This window comes from Heliconius melpomene, chromosome 8 (genome assembly GCF_056956725.1).
Source record: "Heliconius melpomene rosina isolate 202511_hmr_F chromosome 8, ASM5695672v1, whole genome shotgun sequence".
Taxonomy (NCBI): Eukaryota; Metazoa; Arthropoda; class Insecta; order Lepidoptera; family Nymphalidae; genus Heliconius; species Heliconius melpomene.
The window spans coordinates 9,091,841-9,112,855 of record NC_140396.1 but is presented as its reverse complement, the minus strand read 5'-3'; the positions used below and the strand labels follow the sequence as shown (position 1 = coordinate 9,112,855).

General features: G+C 31.9%; 3 protein-coding genes across 6 annotated transcripts in view; 2 read left to right on the top strand and 1 right to left on the bottom strand.

Annotated features, from left to right (window-relative positions):
* Positions 1–1,153: 1,153 nt before the first annotated feature.
* SdhD (succinate dehydrogenase, subunit D) lies at positions 1,154–3,739 on the bottom strand. Its single transcript, XM_085189080.1, has 4 exons — positions 3,573–3,739; positions 3,100–3,248; positions 2,503–2,687; positions 1,154–1,805 (listed from the first exon to the last, which is right to left on the bottom strand). The coding sequence occupies exons 1-4, from the start codon at positions 3,601–3,603 to the stop codon at positions 1,610–1,612; spliced, it is 561 nt and encodes a 186-aa protein (XP_085045206.1). The 5' UTR covers positions 3,604–3,739; the 3' UTR covers positions 1,154–1,609.
* Positions 3,740–3,953: 214 nt separating this feature from the next.
* Rpt5 (26S proteasome regulatory subunit Rpt5) lies at positions 3,954–6,685 on the top strand. The gene is made up of 5 exons (XM_085189079.1): positions 3,954–4,645; positions 4,772–4,967; positions 5,307–5,503; positions 5,973–6,103; positions 6,431–6,685. The coding sequence occupies exons 1-5, from the start codon at positions 4,091–4,093 to the stop codon at positions 6,636–6,638; spliced, it is 1,287 nt and encodes a 428-aa protein (XP_085045205.1). The 5' UTR covers positions 3,954–4,090; the 3' UTR covers positions 6,639–6,685.
* A 699-nt stretch (positions 6,686–7,384) lies between these two features.
* Positions 7,385–21,015, top strand: part of TTLL5 (Tubulin tyrosine ligase-like 5) — a 29,160-nt gene continuing 15,529 nt past the window's right edge. For 2 of the 4 annotated variants that reach the window (XM_085189073.1, XM_085189072.1), the window contains exons 1-2: positions 7,385–7,577; positions 7,950–8,050. In XM_085189073.1, coding sequence (XP_085045199.1) covers positions 7,956–8,050 — 95 coding nt within the window. In that variant the 5' untranslated portion in view covers positions 7,385–7,577; positions 7,950–7,955. Of the gene's footprint in view, positions 7,578–7,949; positions 8,051–11,968; positions 12,103–21,015 lie in introns of those variants that run through there. The other 2 variants (XM_085189075.1, XM_085189074.1) reach the window with 2 other exon arrangements.

Genomic DNA, 21,015 nt, shown 5'->3' with positions numbered 1-21,015 from the left:
AGTTTATCCTTAAGGGTGGAAATAAACAGGCAAAGCTGCGCGCGTCGGCTTGTTAAATATATATACATACCACAAGAGTATGTACGTCAAAAATTCTCTACGATATAGAGATTTTGTCAAGACAAGTCTTAGTCATATTACGCGGTCAGTTTTATGCCATATTACGCATTCAAACCGTAACCATAGCGCGATATAACTTATAACAGCGCCATCTAGTTTTCCTTTCGGACTTTTTTTTTAACCGACTTCTGTAATTATTTTAGACGATTTGGACGAGGCGACTTATAATTATAGTCAACTGTAAACACGAAGTTTTATGAATGCCGACCAAACTTCTATTTCGAATTTGGTTAGGTAGAGAAATGTGTTATGTCGCACGCTAAAGCGTGTGACTGTAAACGCTACTGTTGTGGGTTCGATTCTCATTCGGGGAATTATTTAATATTTTCATTCCCTTGCTCTGGTGGCTCTGGCCAAAATTCGTCGAAAATCGTAGGACGGAATGACTTAAATCTCAACAATTGGTTCCCATGTTGCTTTTGCTGACCCCGCTATGTGTGGGATAGTAATAAATATAAGAAAAAAAAACTGGAAAAGTAGTGGCATTAATTTGTGTAAAAATACACAGTGATATTAGGATTACTCATCTCATTTGAAAATTGTCTGTTATAAATATAAAATACACAAATACCCTTCAAAATTATAAAAATGTTATTCAATGTTTTTTGTTTCATTAAATAAAAATAAAGGTTTTATGTAAAGTAAATTTATTCTTACTTTACTGCTTGAAGTCGGTTTTTTTGTTAAAAAATATGATTATCGGATATTAATTTGAGTAGCGGAAATTTGTAAAAATATCTCTATATAGATGCTTACAACATAAATAAGTTGTAACAAGCGTATAAGAATTTCGAAGTAGCTTGATGAGAACGTATGGCTTAGTGATCAGAGCGCCTGATCAGTTTCCAGAAGGCGAGGGTTCATATCCCACCACATTCAAATCTATTTGTTATTACTACTTACCAAAACAAAGATTTAAATTAAACTCCCTAACCGATTTATTGCATAGGCTATTGGTTATAAATCACTTTCAACACTAAGATCGATTTTGATATATCAATAATTTACTAATGTTAAATAAATAAATCCTGTATTCGGTCAAAATTTTTTATTTCATTCAACAAAATAATTTATAAACATTCAGTCACATGTAATAGAAACAGTTGAACGAATGAAGTAAAGAATGCTGCCACTATGTACACAAGACATAAGTCAATATTAAAAAAAAAGAAAAAAAAGCAATCTTCCTTACAATCTTAACAACAATTGTGCTTGGCATTAAGTACTTTATAACACTGAAAATTTAGAAAACAATAATTCCTTTTCAAAAGAAATAAAAAATCCAACAAAATCATTTGAAACATGTTAACCATTAACTATTGTCAAAACTTATGTATATTTGTATAAATGATTTAAAATCAATGAAAAAAATCTCATCAAAATTGTCTAGTTAACATCTAATGCTTACTATTCTAAATAATACAGATAAATAACAATTCATACGGTAAACAACTGATGATCACAATGTGTTGCCATAATCAAAAATAAATTATGCCTTTTGTCCAGATTTAATAGACCAGAATTGTTTGATAGAGTTGGCAATACCAATATCGTGGGTGATGATGTAGAAAAGTCCTCCGAGGGTGGCAATAGAGATGAGGTAGACAAGGCCTATGGCCATTTTAGGTATGATGGGCCCAAAAACGCCGGCGCGGACATAATCTACTGCAATGGCTTCTAGACCCCTTTGAAAGAAATACTTTAATTAGAAAATAATTTATCATCCAGACACTATTGTGGGACAGCTTCTGACAATGTATATGACAGCTGTGAAAAGTCATTAATGAATATTAGGCGAATTGTGGCGCAGGGAATTAATATTTTCCTTTCTTCACTCTGGCAGCTAGACAAAGTGTAACATTACAATCATTCCCTTAACATGCAATGAGAAATTTGGCGGAAAATATTACTGAGAAAGGAGTGTCTTAACACTAGGTTCTCAAGTGCCTGCTGTCTACCCTGTCGTGTGCGGAATGCAGTGCAATGATGCTATAAATAAAAAGACATAAATTCAACTATACATTGTTGAAGTACTTGATAATTTGTATATAGCTACTAAAATATTACAAGAAACTGGACTTTTCAGGAATACCATAGACACTTAACTAAATGAAAATAATATATATAACTAACTGATTATGCTGTGTACGGGATACAGCATAAAGCTGATTTGATTTAATTTTATATATAACATTATATCACAGTAGGACAGTATTTAACTGTAAACAAAATGATTTTTGGTTCAATCTCCACTCAGGGGAGCAAATATTTTCATTTCTCCACTCTGGCTAAAAAAATCCCAATATGTCAATGAAATTGAAGAATTGAATGTTTTGACACTAAATTCTCTTAGAACAAAATCAACTATTATTTCAAACTTACCAAAAACTATGGGCAACAACTAAAATAGCCAAGGCAGAGTCAAACACCTTATTGGGTGCTATTAACGCTAAAGGTATGATAGGCACTAAGAGTGCACTGGTTATCTTCTCCACCACCCATAATTTAGAGTGGTCATGGACCTTTTCACCTGCTAACCTTACAGCTGAAGTGCGGAATGAGCGAACCTGTAATTATAAGAAAACAATTTAATGCAAAAAAGAATTAATAATTCTATTAAGCTCATATATTTTTTTTTTTTTTTTACATCCAATATAATGAATAGACAGAAAAAACCTGTGAAAAAGAAAAAGAGTTATGACACTCTGGTTACCACTTTCCACCAAATTCTAGAGGCATTGCATGTTAAGTGGCAGACCTCAACACCACACTTTGCCTTGTTGCCAGAGCAAGGAAATGAAAGTATTAAGCATTCCTCTGTAGGAACGGACTCAAATCCACAATGTCTAAAATGTTTAAAATAAATAAAATAAAATTAATGGTAAAATGTATTAATATATTGCATTCTTACTTATTTATTCTACATTTAATAATGTGACAAAATATTGTAATACATACAAAAAAATTTTAAAAACTTACTGAATTAAATATTGGCGCAGTTTCACTTTTAAGTAATGTTTGTGTAAGTGCATTACCATTACTTAAAGTACGTTGAGCTATAATTGGCTTTAGGGCAGGTTGCGATCCCAACTTGGTCAACTGCTGAGATAGAAGTCTACTTGAGACAGCTAGAAAAAAATAATAACTAATTTAATTTATAATTATATTTTTTAGTAAGTAAATTAAAAAATATTAATCACAATTTCCGTTACTGTATGATTTAGAAATGTTTGTTTTTTTATTACTAACCTACACTTTCACACTATATATGTATATTTAAAACATTTTTTATAATTACATTTTGTGACAGTTAAAAAGCCATTAACAAATACTTAAGGCATTGCTATCTAGAAGGTTTTATTTGGGCGATTATAAGTTGTAACCGATTATCGTAACAACAACAAGGATTATGTAATATTTTTTAAAGTCTTATCCATAAAGGAATAATTTACCTGGTGTGCGTAAGAACATAGAGAAAGCCATGTTAAGAAAGAAATTTAAAAATGTTACACTTAATTAAATAGGATAAATTAGCAAAAAGCTGCAAACACACCACTGTGGCACTTTATTTCGAAATTCAATGAAAACACGAGCTGTCACAATTGTATAGCAAAGTGACAGTCGTACAGACTATAGTTTACACATAATTATTACATAAATTGCGATTAGACCACCTACTGCGGTGTACTCGCTGTAATGTTTTATTATTTAATTAATATACCGTAATAGATCAGTTCATTTAAACACTTATTATATTTATTTTTATTACAATTTTTATTTAAAATACTATTACCGTACGGTATTATTTCTGTAACTGGTTCAAATAAGATATTTTTTTATCTATGCTAATGTGAATGAACAATGACAATTCATTTTGGTTGATGTGAATTGTAATTGTATTTTTAAAGTTTTCTTGATTGTGTTATTATTTAAGTATATTTAACAGACATATTCGCAAATACAAATTAAAATGGCCACAACACTTGAAGATAAATCTATCTGGGAAGATGGAGAAGAAGCGCTTAGCGAGGAAGTTCTGCGAATGCCAACAGATGAAATTATCAGCCGGACTCGCCTTCTTGATAATGAAATTAAAATAATGAAGAGTGAGGTGATGAGAATTTCGCATGAGCTTCAAGCACAAAACGACAAAATAAAAGAAAACACAGAAAAAATTAAAGTTAACAAGACTCTGCCATATCTTGTATCAAACGTTATTGAACTACTGGATGTCGATCCTCAAGAAGAGGAAGAAGATGGTGCTGTCGTTGATTTAGATTCTCAAAGAAAGGGAAAATGCGCTGTCATCAAAACTTCCACTCGCCAAACATATTTCTTACCAGTCATCGGTTTAGTTGATGCTGAAAAACTTAAGCCTGGTGACCTAGTCGGTGTTAATAAAGATTCTTATTTAATATTGGAGACATTACCTGCTGAGTACGACGCAAGAGTAAAAGCTATGGAAGTAGATGAAAGACCAACAGAACAGTATTCTGATATTGGTGGATTGGATAAACAAATTCAAGTAAGTACTTCATATAAATATTTTCTAAACTAAATAGAATAGTTTGACTATTATACCTCTGAAAATATCACAGTTTTTTTTAAAGTATTTGAATGTTCTTTGTTTAATACATTTTTTTTTCTCCAGGAATTAATTGAAGCAGTAGTACTCCCAATGACACACAAAGAAAAATTTGTGAATCTTGGCATCCACCCTCCCAAAGGTGTCCTGCTTTATGGCCCTCCTGGAACTGGTAAAACATTGCTGGCTAGGGCCTGTGCTGCACAAACAAAGTCAACATTCTTGAAATTAGCTGGACCTCAACTTGTTCAAATGTTCATTGGTAAGAATAAAATATATAAGTAAAAATATATTTATATTTCTTGGACATTTGAGAGAGTATGTAACATTAGGACAGTATTTTCTGAAAAGAAAGAATTGTCTTTTCTGGTACATTGAGTGTGGAGTAACTCCACTCAATGTCAAATTTTGCCTTAATAGAGTGTGGAAATGAAAGTAAAATTCATTCTTTTGAGTAAAATCAAAACCAAACCATTATATTTTACAGTCAGACACTGTCTCACTGCACCATGATGGACATAAAATGAATTTTTTATAATACCTTTTTATAATACCTTCTAAAATATGAGAGATATTTAAAATAAATTTATATTTTTTATAGGTGATGGTGCCAAGCTTGTCCGTGATGCTTTTGCCCTAGCTAAAGAGAAGGCACCAGCAATCATTTTCATTGATGAATTAGACGCTATAGGTACTAAGCGTTTTGACTCTGAGAAAGCTGGTGACCGCGAAGTGCAGAGAACTATGTTGGAACTGTTAAATCAATTGGATGGATTCAGTTCTACAGCTGATATTAAGGTTTGGCTGACATGATAATTAATATAATATAAAAGATTACAAAAGCCTACATAATAGTAAAAGTAATAAAATATATATATTTTATGTCTTGAAATAAATGACACTAACATTAATATAATTAACTAGCAATACTAACATTATCATTAAATAAGAAAAAAAAAAACAAAAACCACTAAAGGACAAATTTATTTATTATATATATTAAAATTATTATTATTGATATCTTTGAAGATCTTAATGTAAAGGCAACAGTAGTGAGTGATTCTCAGTTGGGATAATAAATTATTTTGATTTCCTTACTTTGATAACAAAACAATGGCCACATTGAATTTCTAAAGGCAATAAATATATAATATCTTGAAAATTGGGTGATTTGTGGAAAATGAAGTATAACACTAGGTTCATATCTCATACCATGCTGCATGAAAAATGTGGTATATTAAAATTAATATTTTGTTTTATTTTTTAGGTAATTGCAGCAACCAACAGAGTTGATATCCTGGATCCTGCTCTATTGAGATCAGGGCGTCTTGATAGGAAGATAGAGTTCCCGCATCCTAATGAAGAGGCTAGAGCCAGAATTATGCAAATTCACTCAAGGTATATTATTTCTATTATAGATATTTCTTAACACTAAAATATCATTATATTTTTCTGTTATTACCTTGTTGTTAGCATATAAGAGTTTCAATGTAGCTAGGTAAGAATGTATGGCTTATGCCTAGACTGATTGGACTTTCATTCTTTTTTTGATGTATTATTATCACTTTAAATAAAATGTTAAGAGAGATACATATTTTTATATACAGCATACCTTTTCAATACTATAATATTAAAAATTTGTTAAACAAACCCAACAATTATATTACTATAAGCACATTTACAGTGATCACCTTTTATTTCATGTATTCAAATATTTTTGTACAGAAAAATGAATGTATCACCCGATGTAAACTTTGAAGAGCTTTCTCGTTCTACTGATGATTTCAATGGAGCTCAATGCAAGGCAGTTTGTGTTGAAGCTGGTATGATAGCTCTGCGTAGATCTGCTACTGCTGTCACCCATGAGGACTTTATGGACGCCATACTGGAAGTGCAGGCCAAGAAGAAGGCCAATCTCAGCTACTATGCTTAGTTTAACCAGCATTATGTATAAGTTTTTAATAAATATATAGTTTAAAATTGTTTTGTTTAATTTTTATTTCTTTTTAATATAAATGTTACTCGCAAATATCAGGATAGATACGGTGGGATAAAGCGTAAAGTTAAGTTACAATTATTTTGAAGTAAAAATGCATGCTTTGAATGTAACTAGTACGGTATATAAAATTCGCGATGCAAGTTTCATTTTTTAAAAGATTTTATTGAATATTGCAGCCCTAATAGGACTAACAGGGATATTTTTTTTTGTGTAAGAAATACTATTCAATAACATAAATCTGATTTTGTAAGAGGAGGTGGTTTAATATTTTGGGAAACTTAGCTGGCAACAAGCTAGAGATGATGGACTAGTTAGAAAGCAAATTTCCTCTTTTACTGAAAGAAATATGAAAGTTTTCTGGATTATTGAATTTGAAATTTCAGAATAAAACATTTTTTTTGATATTGTATTTAAAATGACATCATAGTGAAAAGAAAAATATATTAAGTAAAAACAAATTGGTCTGAAAATTTACTTCTCTTTGAATTCTGCCGCTAATGTACAGACTATCGCTACTCGGCGATCAAGCTGCTGGTAAGTCCGCCGACCGCAGTTGGTGTGACAGAAATTAAGGCTTTTATTACCCGATAATAGAAAGATTTATATTTTATCAATATAAATCAATAATTATACGAAAATCTATTCTTCCTAATATAAAAGTTGAACGCTTCCATAACGTTAAAACTGTTGACAGCTGACGTGCGTGTGCTAAATTTGAAACATAAAAATATGGATCTTTCAAAATTCTAGTTTTATTTATTTATAATAAACACAAAATAATATAAATAAAGTTACTAATGGAAATGTGAAATTATTTGTGTCATTTACAACATCATCAGCAGAACATCGACGAAGTAAATTGGCGTTCTAAACGTAAGTAACCTATTTGTTAATATTCGCCGAATGACAGTATTATAAATTGTTAAATATCTAAAATACCGCATAACGTTATTGATTTTTGTATGTTTTACAGTATGCGGTCTTCAATAATTGCTTGATGCTGTGTTTTTTGCTTTCGATATGTTTGTTCTTTACTAAGAAATACTATTTGATTGTAGTTCGAAATTATGTGGTAATTTTTTTTTAAACAGTACTTTGTGTACATATTTTTATTTATTGACTGTTTACATGTGGCCAAAATATTACAAAATTAAGAAGCTATTCATTATAAAGTTAAGTTTATTGTCAAATATTATAAAATTTTACTTTTATCTGCAATTTTGTCCCCTTTTCCTTCCATTAAAGTCCATCATGGAACAGGAAGAGGAATTCGAGCCTCAATGTAAGCCTTTCGTCGATTTACCCAAAATACACAAAAAATGCAACCACAACCGTCCACACACCAGGTTATAAATGAAAAATTATTTATTCATATATATTTATATATAATATTATTTCATGGAGATAAAATCCAAGATATTAAAAAGTTTCCCCCATCATTAGTAAAACTAAATGTAATAAAATGCATATAGTTGACTACTTGGTTATATTTGTACTAAAAACATTAAATTAGTTTGGATTTTATGCTTCAATATGTCTATATTCAACTTTATACACTTCACTTTAATGATTTTCACATTTCAATATGCTTGAATATTCATTGAGCTAATATTTTTAGCATAGACATTAAATTCACATAAACTACTATCATATTTTCAACTGCAATAAAAAAATATATAATTAAAATTAACATTATCATTGCATGTACAAAATTCAAAGTTGAAATTTCTCCTATTTTCCAATCTTTCAATATTTTTTTTATTTCCTTCTTTTCACAATGTCTTTATTAATTTTGATGTGGGTTATTCAATTAAAGAATTAAAATAGAAAACATTATTGTCACTATTATATTTTACAAAAAGTAATCATCATTGATCTATCTGCCTTTGTGTGTTCTGATTGTGAGACTCTGTCTAGCTGTAATTGTGATAGTTGTGGGTTGCATCCCCATTCAAAGTAAAAAATGTATTTTAATTATTTTCATTGCCTTACTCTAGTAAATGAAGCATTATATGAATGCTGTAATTCAACACACTGTACTTCGAGCAGCTATCGGAGTGTTAGCAGTTTTAGGATACCTGTATTGACACATTTTGTAGGGTAGGAAGAAAACTTTCTATAACTGTTTTATTGTGTGACCTGACCTAGTCTAATGTATTTTTCATAGCTTTAAAATATATCTTGCATATAGTAAGGTAGGCAGAGGGCTGCCTACCTTACGAGAAGATACAAGATAACTTAGTCTTAAGACACTATTCTCTCCTTACTTTCTGCATAATTTTTGAGCTATTCTGTGATAAATGGTGGAATTAACGCATTTTCGTGTAAGAGTGTGTGATGGGTGATAATAGTTTATTCCACTGCGAGGGAGTCAAACATAAGACCGTCGCATATAGAGTCAATTAAAGTCTTCTTTTCTGTCTCATACCTTATGTTTCATATCAATTGTAACAACAGTGTATAATTGGCTTAAACAAGACTGGATGTTTTCACGTAAGACTACAAAGCTGATTATAAGCCAGCATGCACTATTAATTCAATCAACTTAATATATTGACTAAAGTGCTGTAGTTGCGATGTATCTGTTTGTTTACACTATAATTGTGGATTCGATCCCCATTTGGCGTAACATTTAGGGTTTTTTTTATTTTCGTATAATAGAAGCTGAAAGTGAAGAATTATACGCATTGCAGCGTACGATGCGGGAGATGATTGTAGATAAAAATATAAGGCAAAAATATCATAGATAAAAAATATTATAAAAAGCGAAATACTCAGAGAGACCGCGACTGTCTTATGAGAATACAGGATCGATGATATTGCAGGAAGGTCTCGTAAACTGATGAGGAATAGCCAAAAGAGACCGTATGTTTTGACTCTCCATTCTCTCTGTCTATCCCGATAGCGATAAAGCGTGAAGCTAAAAAGAAAAACTATTGTAGACCTAATTATATAGACTTCTACGAGTATGTTGCATTTGTATTATTACCTATAAAAGTGTTTACATACAATTCCTATGGACTTTAAGAGGAATTTTGAACAATTGACAAAAGTCTCTAAAATGGTTAATTAATTCATTGGAAGCGAACCCACGCGTTATTTTTAACTGTCTCGCCGTCAACACGTAGATGTAATTTTAGTTCGTCACCATATGTTGCGGAATGTTTCGCTTCGAAGACATTTTTATACGTCGTGCGCTGTTGAAACCAAAATATTTACCTTTTTTTATATCTAGTTCATCAGTACGATGCAAGACAGAGAGGCAGAGACTCTAGATTTCGTCTTTGTCAGAAATAATCCGCGACTTTTATATTGGATTCGTTACTTCGGTTACTAAGAGTTTATGTTTCGAATATTCAATAGTTTCTAATGTGAAATTCGATGATATCTTTGATGTTTGCAAACATAAAGTAAAGTATTGCGTTACTTTCAATAAATCACCTGTTTTGAACCTACAACCATCGTTTTCAAATAGGCAACCAAACTGTTAATTTTCCCTATTGGTTATCCCTTATAAGTGATCTTAGATTAATATGATTATACTGCTTAAATGCACATTCTTGCGTTTCAGCTAATTTCCTTCCTGATAAAGAGATAACGTAACTACTTTCTTACACTAATTGTAGCCTAACATGGCATGAAATTGCAATTTATTAGTATTATATGAGTAAAATAGAATTTACTATTCTAAATATAATATGGTTATAGGTACGATCCTCATTAATTGTGAGTAGGCAGAGAGAACCTGGAAAGAGGGTGTTAACACTCTGCGTTCTCTTTAAAACATTTCCGTTCTCCACTTTGCTGAATTGTCGAAGAAACGAAGAAGGTGACGGAAAATGTTTATTGTTTATACTGGATTCTCTGTCATGCAGCAAAAGGCGTGAAGCTTAACAACTTAAGATAATAGGATTATTTTTTACATTTTACTTCATTCTTCACGTGTTTTCATAAACACACAGAGACACTTCATAGAGGACATTTCATAGAGGTCATTCGTGGGGCAAGAGTTGATTTCCGTGACTCACCACGCAATGCCTTCAGCATTTGGCGGAAAGTGGAAAACGGAAGTGTCTCTGTTCACAGTCTCTGTTGGTAGGCAGAGACCTACTCTGCTATTTACGAAAGACGTGAAGTGAACTAGATATAAAAGTTGATAATATTAGCAACCTAAACATTGCCCTGAGTGCCTCTCGGACTTACGACTACTTGTCGAAATTACTAGTTATGACTAGACTGACTTGAAAACTAAACTAACTTAACTATTTTAGGGTATATATTTTAATTCAGTCTGGAACGTAACCTGCACCATCCGTTGCACGTTAAAATAGTCTATAATTAATTAATACTACAGACGCATAGTAAACACATTTTAATTCGAGAAAAGCTAATAAGCTGATTGTGAGATCACCGAAGGCTTTGTACATACAAGTAGTTTATAATATAGGTACCTACTCACATAGTAGTCTATCATTGGCTTTGAACGATAAGGTTACAGAAGAGATTAACGCGTTTTTTTAATATGGAACTAGGTTTTACTTAGGGGTTCGCCCGTATAGTTTTTTTGTTTCACCAGGGTAGGAAAAAAACTTTGGGAACCTAGTGATAAGATACTCCATTAATTAAAATAATTGCCTGAAGTAACACTTACCGCTGGTACGATATATAGTCCTCCTGGATAAATGAACTAGAAGGTATCTAGCACAAAAATAAAGTTTTCAATCCAATTTTTGAGATTTTCGTGTATAACCAAAAAACTTTCCAGTTTTATAACAATAAATAAATATCTAAGATTGAATTATCTGTTTTCTTATTTTTTATGATATATATATCGTGGTAAAATGAGTGCAACTCTTGTTTGTTTTATAAATAAGGTAACCCATTTTCATCAAAAATTATCAAATAAGAAAGTCTAATTGAAAGTTGAAGTTCGTCGTGGAGCACTAGGACATCTGTCTGTAAAAACGATAGCTGGGAATCCCCACACGAGGAAAAATTATAATTTTTCTATTCCACGCTATATAAAGAAAACTATTTTAGAAAACATATACAAATAGTTGGGGACTCGAACTTGCACTCCATGGGTACCATCAATTCGCATCAAATTCTTCTGTAATAGCGTTCCATTGAACCTGTCACCTAAATACTCTAATACCTTGAACAATTAGTGCAATATTAACTTCTACCACCAACGGTAAATCACCATATGGTGGTAATACTTAATCAAGGCATGGTTGGTGTAGTTCAAACCTCCTCCTCAGTCACCTGCCGGCGTCCGCGCGTGACGGACCGACAGACAGACGGCTCTGTTACGCTAACTAAATAATAGTGAAACTTTACGTACCCTATTATATACTTTATAGTGCATAGGAAAAGTGAAAATGGGAAAAGTTTTTGCGTAAGAATATCCTTTTTTTTGTCTTGTTTTGTTATTAAAAATTGTTTTTTTTTTTTTTTAAGCGGGTTTATAAGAATTTTTTATCCATTTAAGGAAAATGATGGTGATAGTAAAATAATGTTTTAAAAGATAATCTGTGGGATTTTAAGTGGGTTATAATTATATATTTTAATTTTTTATTGACGTTGATTAGCTTATTATGGTTGGCGCAATTAAAATTTAATGTTTGTAATAGATAATTTGTAGGTTGCATATTTCTATCATTTAATTTTTATTTCTTTTATATTTAATATTTTTTAATGCCTTGTATTCCAAATCTGGTTTTGAGATCATAGAAAGTTGCACTTATATCTAGATGTAAAATAACAATTGATTAAATAATGTACTACAAATGTAGGTATAAATTATGGATACCGTTTTTATGATAATTGGTTACTAATTGACGTATCTAAAATTCTAAATCCGTTACAGTTTATTATATACTTTTAACTTCTACTATGCTATAATTTTTATTATTACAGTAATAAACCTGAGAATTTTCAATTCCCCGAGAAAATACTCTTTCCATAAGCTTAATTTCCATCAGGCACATTTACAGTTCTAATGAACACGAAGTGCCGGCCGGTACGGCGTAAAGTGAAGAACGGAATGTTTTAACACTCGGCCAGGCCAGGCCAGTCGTGGCGCAGGGGCAAGTGGAACTGGTTGTGGGTTTGATCCCCACTCAAAGAAATTAAATATTTATTTTAATTTCTTCGCTCTGGTATCGAGGCCAAGCGCGGCGTTAATTTCCGCCACTCAACGGCGACATTGGGGAACGGAGTGTCTTAACAATAGGTTCCCTTTGCCTAACCTGCTGTGTGCGGGATACAGCGTAAAGCTGATTTAAACTAGCATAATTTAAAAAAAACCCTACCAAAACTACCTCATCTTGGCAAATTGCTTGTAGCTCTACGAACCACCGTGATGAACAAGGCTTTAGTTAAAAAAACCGCATTCAAATCGGTTCATTAATTCAGGAGCTACGGTGCTATAGACAGACACACAGTCAGACACGTAAAACTTATAACATTCCTCTTTCGTCACGGGTTAAAAATGTATGAAATAACTAAAAAAATTTGGAAAATACGTTCTACCCTCCTGGTTGCCATAGGTCCAACCCTTTATGGTAATCTGTTTATGTGATCGTAACATGGAATTCGCTTTACATGTATTGTATTCAAAATTACCGGTATAGTCGCGAGCGACTTGGAAAGTCAAGAAATAAATGCAGTTTTTGTACTTTCACTTGTAATGGGAGTTTGTCAAGTTATCTTACTGGTCCGGTTCTGTAAAGTTTATATATTTTTTTTATAATATTAATTAGATAGTGATTGCTTTCGTTCTTTACAGCGGCACACTTGTTTCTGTCTAATTAATTTAGTTTAGGAGGTGGATTTGTTTTTTTTTTTGTAGTGTGGTTTTTAATTTATACATATTTTTATACTTATATGGAGAAATAGCGAGATTAATACTAAACTATTCCGTTTTTCACTATCCTTTCGTTTAGGTATATTGCATTCTGGAGACACAGAATGTTTCGCTTTATTTTGAATACTTAGGAAAGTTTGTATTTTTTTTAGTTCTCTGTAAGAACGACACTACCGAGATTTTTAAGATATAAAACCTTTGACTTTTGTGGACCTTTGACTTTTAAACCGGATTAATCACACGTACATTTAGTACTTATAATATAAATTTCCTGAAATCCGACGTTTTGACTTTATACTTGCAGTGGTGAGTGGTCACAGCTAGAGAAAAAATTTTTTTTAGCTCCACGCTGTAAATTGCACATAGCAAGGTACGCAGGAGGAACCTGGGAACCTAGTGTTAAGACACTCCGCCCCTACTAAGCCGCTCCTCACTTTTCGCCGAAATTTTAAAAAATTGCGTGTTGAATGACGGAACTCAACGCCGCGCTTGAAATATACCTAAGTATAAAATATTCAAATAAACGCGATTAATCATATTAAAGAGTTTTATCTAATATATTTTATAAACTAACATAAAACTATTAATAGGCTATAGTCTCAACAGGAAATCAAATCCAAATGCGAATGTTTATAAAATGAATCAGCTGACACATTTGTAACATTTCTGTTCCTCAGCAGTGCAGCGTGACTGTACTTGGTGGTCTTGCTGTGTAGGTACAGTGTAGTGTATTGCCTTGTACGGTAGCGACGACGACGTTATCGTGTTTTTGCATATATATATTTATATGATTTTGGCATGCCAATTTTGATTATGTTCTAAGTATATATGTAGTATTTTAGTTTGAGTCTAATATTTTCTAATTAATTAAAAAAAAATAATTAAAATTTGTATGCTGAAATGTTTAGTCTTTGGTCCTCAATGTTGTGTGAAATTTAAATTAGGTGTCGCGTTTAAAGTTAGTATTTCCATTTTTATTTGTGAATGTTGCCATTATTTCAAATATGGCATGCAAGAAAGAAAATTATTTTGGGTTATTTTTAAGGTAAAAATTAAAATAAATTCAGCTTAAATAAAAATATTTTAAAATATTTTAAATATTAAGAAATATAGGGGAGTACTAAGAAAGAAAATGATTACGGTATTTGAAAACTTAAAGGCAACGCAACGAATTTTGCTTTTCGACTAGTCATGTATAAAATGATGCCTCAACAGAAAAAATAAGAATCGTCCTCATGTAGTCTAGCAGTTACTATGTCAATCCACTCACGCACCCCGCTGGGGTCGGACCCTTCACACTCTAACCAATCAATATCAACATCACGACGTCACCAAGGATACCATGCCTACTGTTGGGTCGCGAAAACCACTCGTGTCCAAATTGACTCTAACCAGTTTTATCGAATAGGCTTTTTTCCGTTTACTTCTCTTTTAGATTAGGCGTTGAGATTAAAAAATGGATTAGGAAATACATTTGAGCCCTTTTTTTCTTTGAAACCTAAGAACAGATTTTGTAAATCAATGTAGGATAGACAGAGGGAACCTAGTGTTGAGACACTCCGTTCTCCACTTTCTGCCGAATATACATATAAGCAATAAATAATTTACTTTAGCCTATTTAGACACAGATCATTCTCTATCGTGACTCAAAAATATACTTGAAGCTGTTCTTCCAGTGGAACAGCGCGTAACTGTAAACATGGTGGTTATAGGTTCGATCCCCACTGGACATTATTATTTATTTAGCACTTCCCCTCTCATTTATCTAATATGTTAATGATATTACTTAATGTACAATTTTATATATAACAAATGATTTGTTAAACTGTCACATCGTGGGTTCGATTCTCACTCAGGGGAATGAATTATTTTCATTTTCTTCCTCCTTCCTATGGTATCAAGGCAAAGTGCAGCGTTAAGCTCTGCCACTGAACACGCAATAACTTGGGTCTGAGCGGAATGTGGAGAACGGAGGGTCGTGAAAGAGAAAAAAAAAATGTAAAGTCTGACTCATCCCAACTAGGTATTTTGCAACATTGGTATATTTACGTTGCTCTTGAAATTTCCTCTATTCTGTCTATTACGGCGTGCGGCTATCGTCACAGACCACTGCGTGTGGCGGTGAAGTTAACCCATTAACCTGATTTAAATATTTTAAATAAAATATCTTTTAAAATATTAAAATATTAGTTTTTATACTGTTAACCGTTTTCTTAAAAATTAACACTTTTTAGATACAGTTTTATTCTGTACTAGCCATCCGCTCGCGGCTTCGCAGGCTTGTACTAGACATTTATTTATTTCCTTATCTGAACTATTTTCGTCATCTAATTGGACATTGGAAATTAAAGTTTTAGCCCAATCCAATATGTTTTTCCAAGTCTTTATATTGATATAAGTTTTTTTTATTTATAAACCGATTTTAATTTAAGTAACACTAAATGTTGAGGGAAGTTAACCAAATACAATATAATACAATAATGAAAACTACATTTAATTCAGTTAAACTGTTTCTGAGATTAGCGTGCACAAACTCACATACAAACTGACATTTCATTATTGTCTTCTATTACATTTTCGTTTTATTTTCATTCGTTCTATTACATTAATGTCTCCGCAAAAAGATTTTCTCTCATACTTTTTATATTTGAAGCCAGTCGTGGCGCAGGGGCGCAAAGTATGACCAAAACACGATAGGTTGTGGGTTCGATTGCCACCTGAGGAAATTAAATATTAAATATTTTCATTTCGTCGTTCTAGTGTCGAGGCAAAATGCGGCAAAGTGTGAAACCGAAGTGCCTTAATGGGAATAGAGTGTCTTAACACTAGGTAAAAGGGAAATATAATTACAACTCTTATTAACATTTTAGATTACTTAAGATAATAATTAACCTTGTTAGTTACGCTTACGTTCGTGTTACTACGTGGCAATGATGATTAGAAACTTGAAAATTTTTAAGTGATTGCTTTGCGGTTACACCAAGTTTCAATGGTTTAACTTAGATATATTCTTGTTAAAGAATTTCATTTATAAAAGGCTGATATTTAATTAAGCTTTAATAAAGTTGTTCTAGTTATTGTATGAAAATAAGTTTCAGGTAATCTTGCTTTTTATTGTTGCTTAAATTTTGTACAATTTAAGATTATCTTATCTGATTATATTTAAAAAAATAATAAAATTATAAATTTGAATTATATTTGCATTTAAATGACTAATTTAGTAAATTATATTCATAAAGTTTGCCATCTTAATAAACAACGGTTATATTTTAGAAAATCTTTTAATTTTTTTTATTAATTATTAGTCGGACTTTGCCTCGAATAAACTTTACACCTTTTCATAGAAAATAGGGTAGGCGAAGTATCAGAGCAGCCTTTTTGTTGGGTATCTTACCGGAGTGGGAAAATAAAAATATTTTGAAAATTGTTGAACCCACTAACATTACTTTTCACAGTCATGTACCGTACCATACATAACATTCTCAAACATTACTGAATTTATAATTTTAACTTTTTTTTATTACCTACGTTTTTATACTTGTTTTCTTGTTCACGTAATTATTTCGGAATCTATGAACATTTTTAAATATAATATCTATACAAGCTGCTCACAAAGTGATTGAAGTTCAATAAACTTAATTTCTTTTGACATCCTCCCGCGACATATTTGGCTTACGGTGGTTTGGATTGAATATCAAAGAGTTTAAAATTATTTTAATTTATATTTACAATGCGATTTATGGCATCAGAACTCTCATATACATTCAAGCGTCCCAAGCACCTCAAAATTTTAGAGATGAGCGTGTAGAACGGCGGTAAAATGAAAATAAATATATTTATTCCCATTAGTGAGGATAAATAATATTAGGTTCCCTCTGCCTACCCTGCTGTGTGCATACAGAGTTAAAGGTGATTAAGTTTTAGATTTTTTTAATTTTAAAAATAGATAATTACCCAGTATAAATTACTTAGTACTACTTAGTATTTATTTATATTTCTTTATAAATACTATTTACTATTATAATAACCCGAAAATATATCTGATCATTTTCCTCTTTGATATTTGAACCCACAGTCCCTGCTCATTTCACGACTTCGCGTATCAAAATAAATGAAGAATATATTTTTAACAATAAATAATTTATTACCAGTAAATTACAAGAGAGAAACATTCGCTCATTTCATATCTAACCGTATTACAAATATGGGTTAACATTGTATGAAACACATGGTCAGTTCTAAAATAATCTCAGTTGCGCCTCAGATTATGGGATCAGTTTATATCGACTTATTGAATTGAAAGTGATTTAAAAAACGTAATATAAATTGATTCCTCGTTCCTGTAGGAATTTCAGGAAATCCTCTCTTATTGTGAAAGTAGGAAATACGTGTCTTAACCACTAGGTTCCCTCTGCCTACCTTGCTTTGCGCGGGAGACAGCATGAAGCGCTAACACTATATGTGTTCCCAAGAAACCTGCCAAATATCAGCTTTGTTTCGGCTGTGCGTCAGTAACTGAAGAGTTTTATCACATTTTTCCATTATAACAGGAATTTGGACCTTTTTCTTCTGGTTACCCCTTTTTCTTATTTCTTCTCCATGTTTTATTTCGTCTAGCAGGGCAAGAGCAGGGCAGACAGACGGAACATACGTGCCGTACGTGACACGATGAACAATCGGTGGTCATTCTTTAACCAATTAAATGCTCCTAATAAGCCCTGTGAAATTTAAATAGTCCTTGCTTTTATTTATCGTTTAAGAAACGATTTTAATTATGTAATATATTACTTTTGTCAAAAATCTAAACTATTGGGCTTGTTTTCTTTCTCTTAATTTTTTTATGAAAGTCAGGGTTTTCTTTATAAATAAAAAGTGATGGCAACCTTGGGTTTTAATTATTTAATTATATAAAACTCTTCTGTTACACAGTGACTATTAGACAATCTATCGGAAATACGCGGTGTGGAACGCTGAAAATTGGCGTTTAGGGTCCTTGGGGAGTGTAGAGTAGCACCTACCTTAATAATTTCCTGAATTTCCAAAGGAAATGGAAAAAACGAGATTTTACAAATTACGTCAGTCTGGTCTGCTTATAGATTTCTTTGTCTTACTTGGTTAGTATTCAATTTCATGGATCATTTGGTTCATTCAAAGTGTCGCCATCCTATTTAAATACAAAGTTTAAACTGGCCGTGTGAGTACTATATAAAGTTAACAGATGACATCACTGGCATTAACTGGGTTTTCAAATACTGTATAGGTAAGTGCGCATTGTTGATGTCTGTAGTTGGGTATCTATATAATACATAGAAAATTTTTATCTCTACTGCACTCAGTACTCTGGCTCTGAAGTAGAAGCAGAGCCAAAGAATATAGAAGAAGAGAATTCCAGAAGAGATTCTACGAAGATTTTTACGAAAAGGGAAAAGAACGAGATTTTTAATTTTATGCCTTGATGTCCCATAAACTGCAGGCGGCTTTGAAATCTTTTATTATAAAATTGAAAGATTTCACGATCATTTAACGTTTAATTAATATTAATTCAGTAGCAATACGCATCTCGGCGTTTCTAAATGGACATCTATTTTTATGTACCTACATACAAAATTCTAATATTACAAGTATTTCAGTGAGACTGGTTAATTCGGATAAAATCTCCACTCATTCTCGCGACGTGTCCAAACTGCCTGGCCTATCCTATGAAGACACCACATCTATAGAGCATTCATCTTTCTTTAATTTTTATAGAATCTTCTTAAGAAAATCGTTCATACTGTATTTTTGTTTTGCATGTCTTGGTTTACAAAATTGAATGCCTCACTTCGTTAACTATATCGAGGTATTTGAACTCGCAATTGTTGCTTTTTATAAACGTACCAACCAACTATACCAGAATGATTTTTTTTTATGGATGAAAAAGATTGCCTGTATAATGCTATATTTACAAAAAATACATCCTGTCACTGCGTTGTCATTATGAGGTGGATACACAAAAACCACTTTTTGTGGAACTCCCGTGGAACTAATTTCCTGAAGGTTAAAGGTTTTGTGTACATTATAATTGAAGACTATTTGCAGAATATATACAGATATAGTGCTAGCCAGATTGAGGCCAGTCGTGGCGCAGGCGCACATGTACGACTGAAAACACAACTGGTTGTGGATTCGATCCCCACTCGAGGAAATGAAATATTTGTTAAGATTTATATTTTTATTTCTTCTGCTTTAGAAACATTGCGTGTCGAGTGGCGTAACAGAACGCCACATTCTCTAACCAAAGCCAGAAGACGTATTTAAATATAAATATGAACCTTCAAACGTTTGATGGTTCTGTCGTAAAAGTTTAACGTTAGTTTTACTGCACTTAAACACCGAAGAGCCATGGTGATGTTTTATGAGTACCGTCACGAGAGTCACGTCATATGAGATTGAAGACTTGTGTTGAAAAGCTGCCACATATATTCATATATGTATTTTATTTTCGTTTTAAGTATTCAGGCAATTTATTTACTATTAATCTGTTACTGACTTAATTTTTATTCGACTTTTTTTTTCTTTATTTATCTAAAATCTTAACAGCTTTAGTTCTTGGTGTAATTGATGGTTTTGTTTTTAATTCGTGTAAAAAAATGATGGCGACGATTCGTTTTGCAAAACATTTTCAGATTATTCTGTGTCTGTAAAGTTTTTAATAAATAAAGTTCTTTTTTAATACAATAGCCCATCAAATGTTGTACACTAAGTACACAGTACATAGTTATCAAATATATAAAAACACATTATTCAATATACAATTACTTATATTAAAATATCGACTTGCTTTTTATTGATAATTTAATTTAATTTGAATTTTATCGCCTAATAGCCGTGAGATGAGAGCTTACAGCCGTGTAATGGCCTAAATTTCAATAAACCTAATTGAAAAGTCCGCAGTGTTATTGAATCGGCTTAAGTAGTCACTGGACTTTTGAAAGGAATATTTTCTTGACTTTTAAAATGTATTTAAAGATTTTATGTATGTTGCGGTCGTCTACACCTACGTACCTTATTCCTACATGTAATTAAAAATTTATTAATTTATCTTTGTCCAGGAAAATAAAAATTTTAGGTATTCCTAGAATGAAAAAATCTAGAAAAGTGTAATTTTTCTGTTTAGGCACATACCATAACTGCAACACCACCACTATATGGAAATGTAATGGAAGTGGAATATAATAGGAGAGACATTTGAACATAAACTGAAAAAAAAATAGATTTTCATAAATTATTCTTAACTAGATATTGTCTATTTAAACGTTAGCATTACAACGACTAATATAGACGAGATAAGAGGCAACGGAAAATCTGTTTATCTTTAAAATGATAGTACAAATAAAGCGATGCAGTTACATCACGCGTGGGTCACTTCGCACACTGTGGAATTCACGCGTCTCCATATTTGTA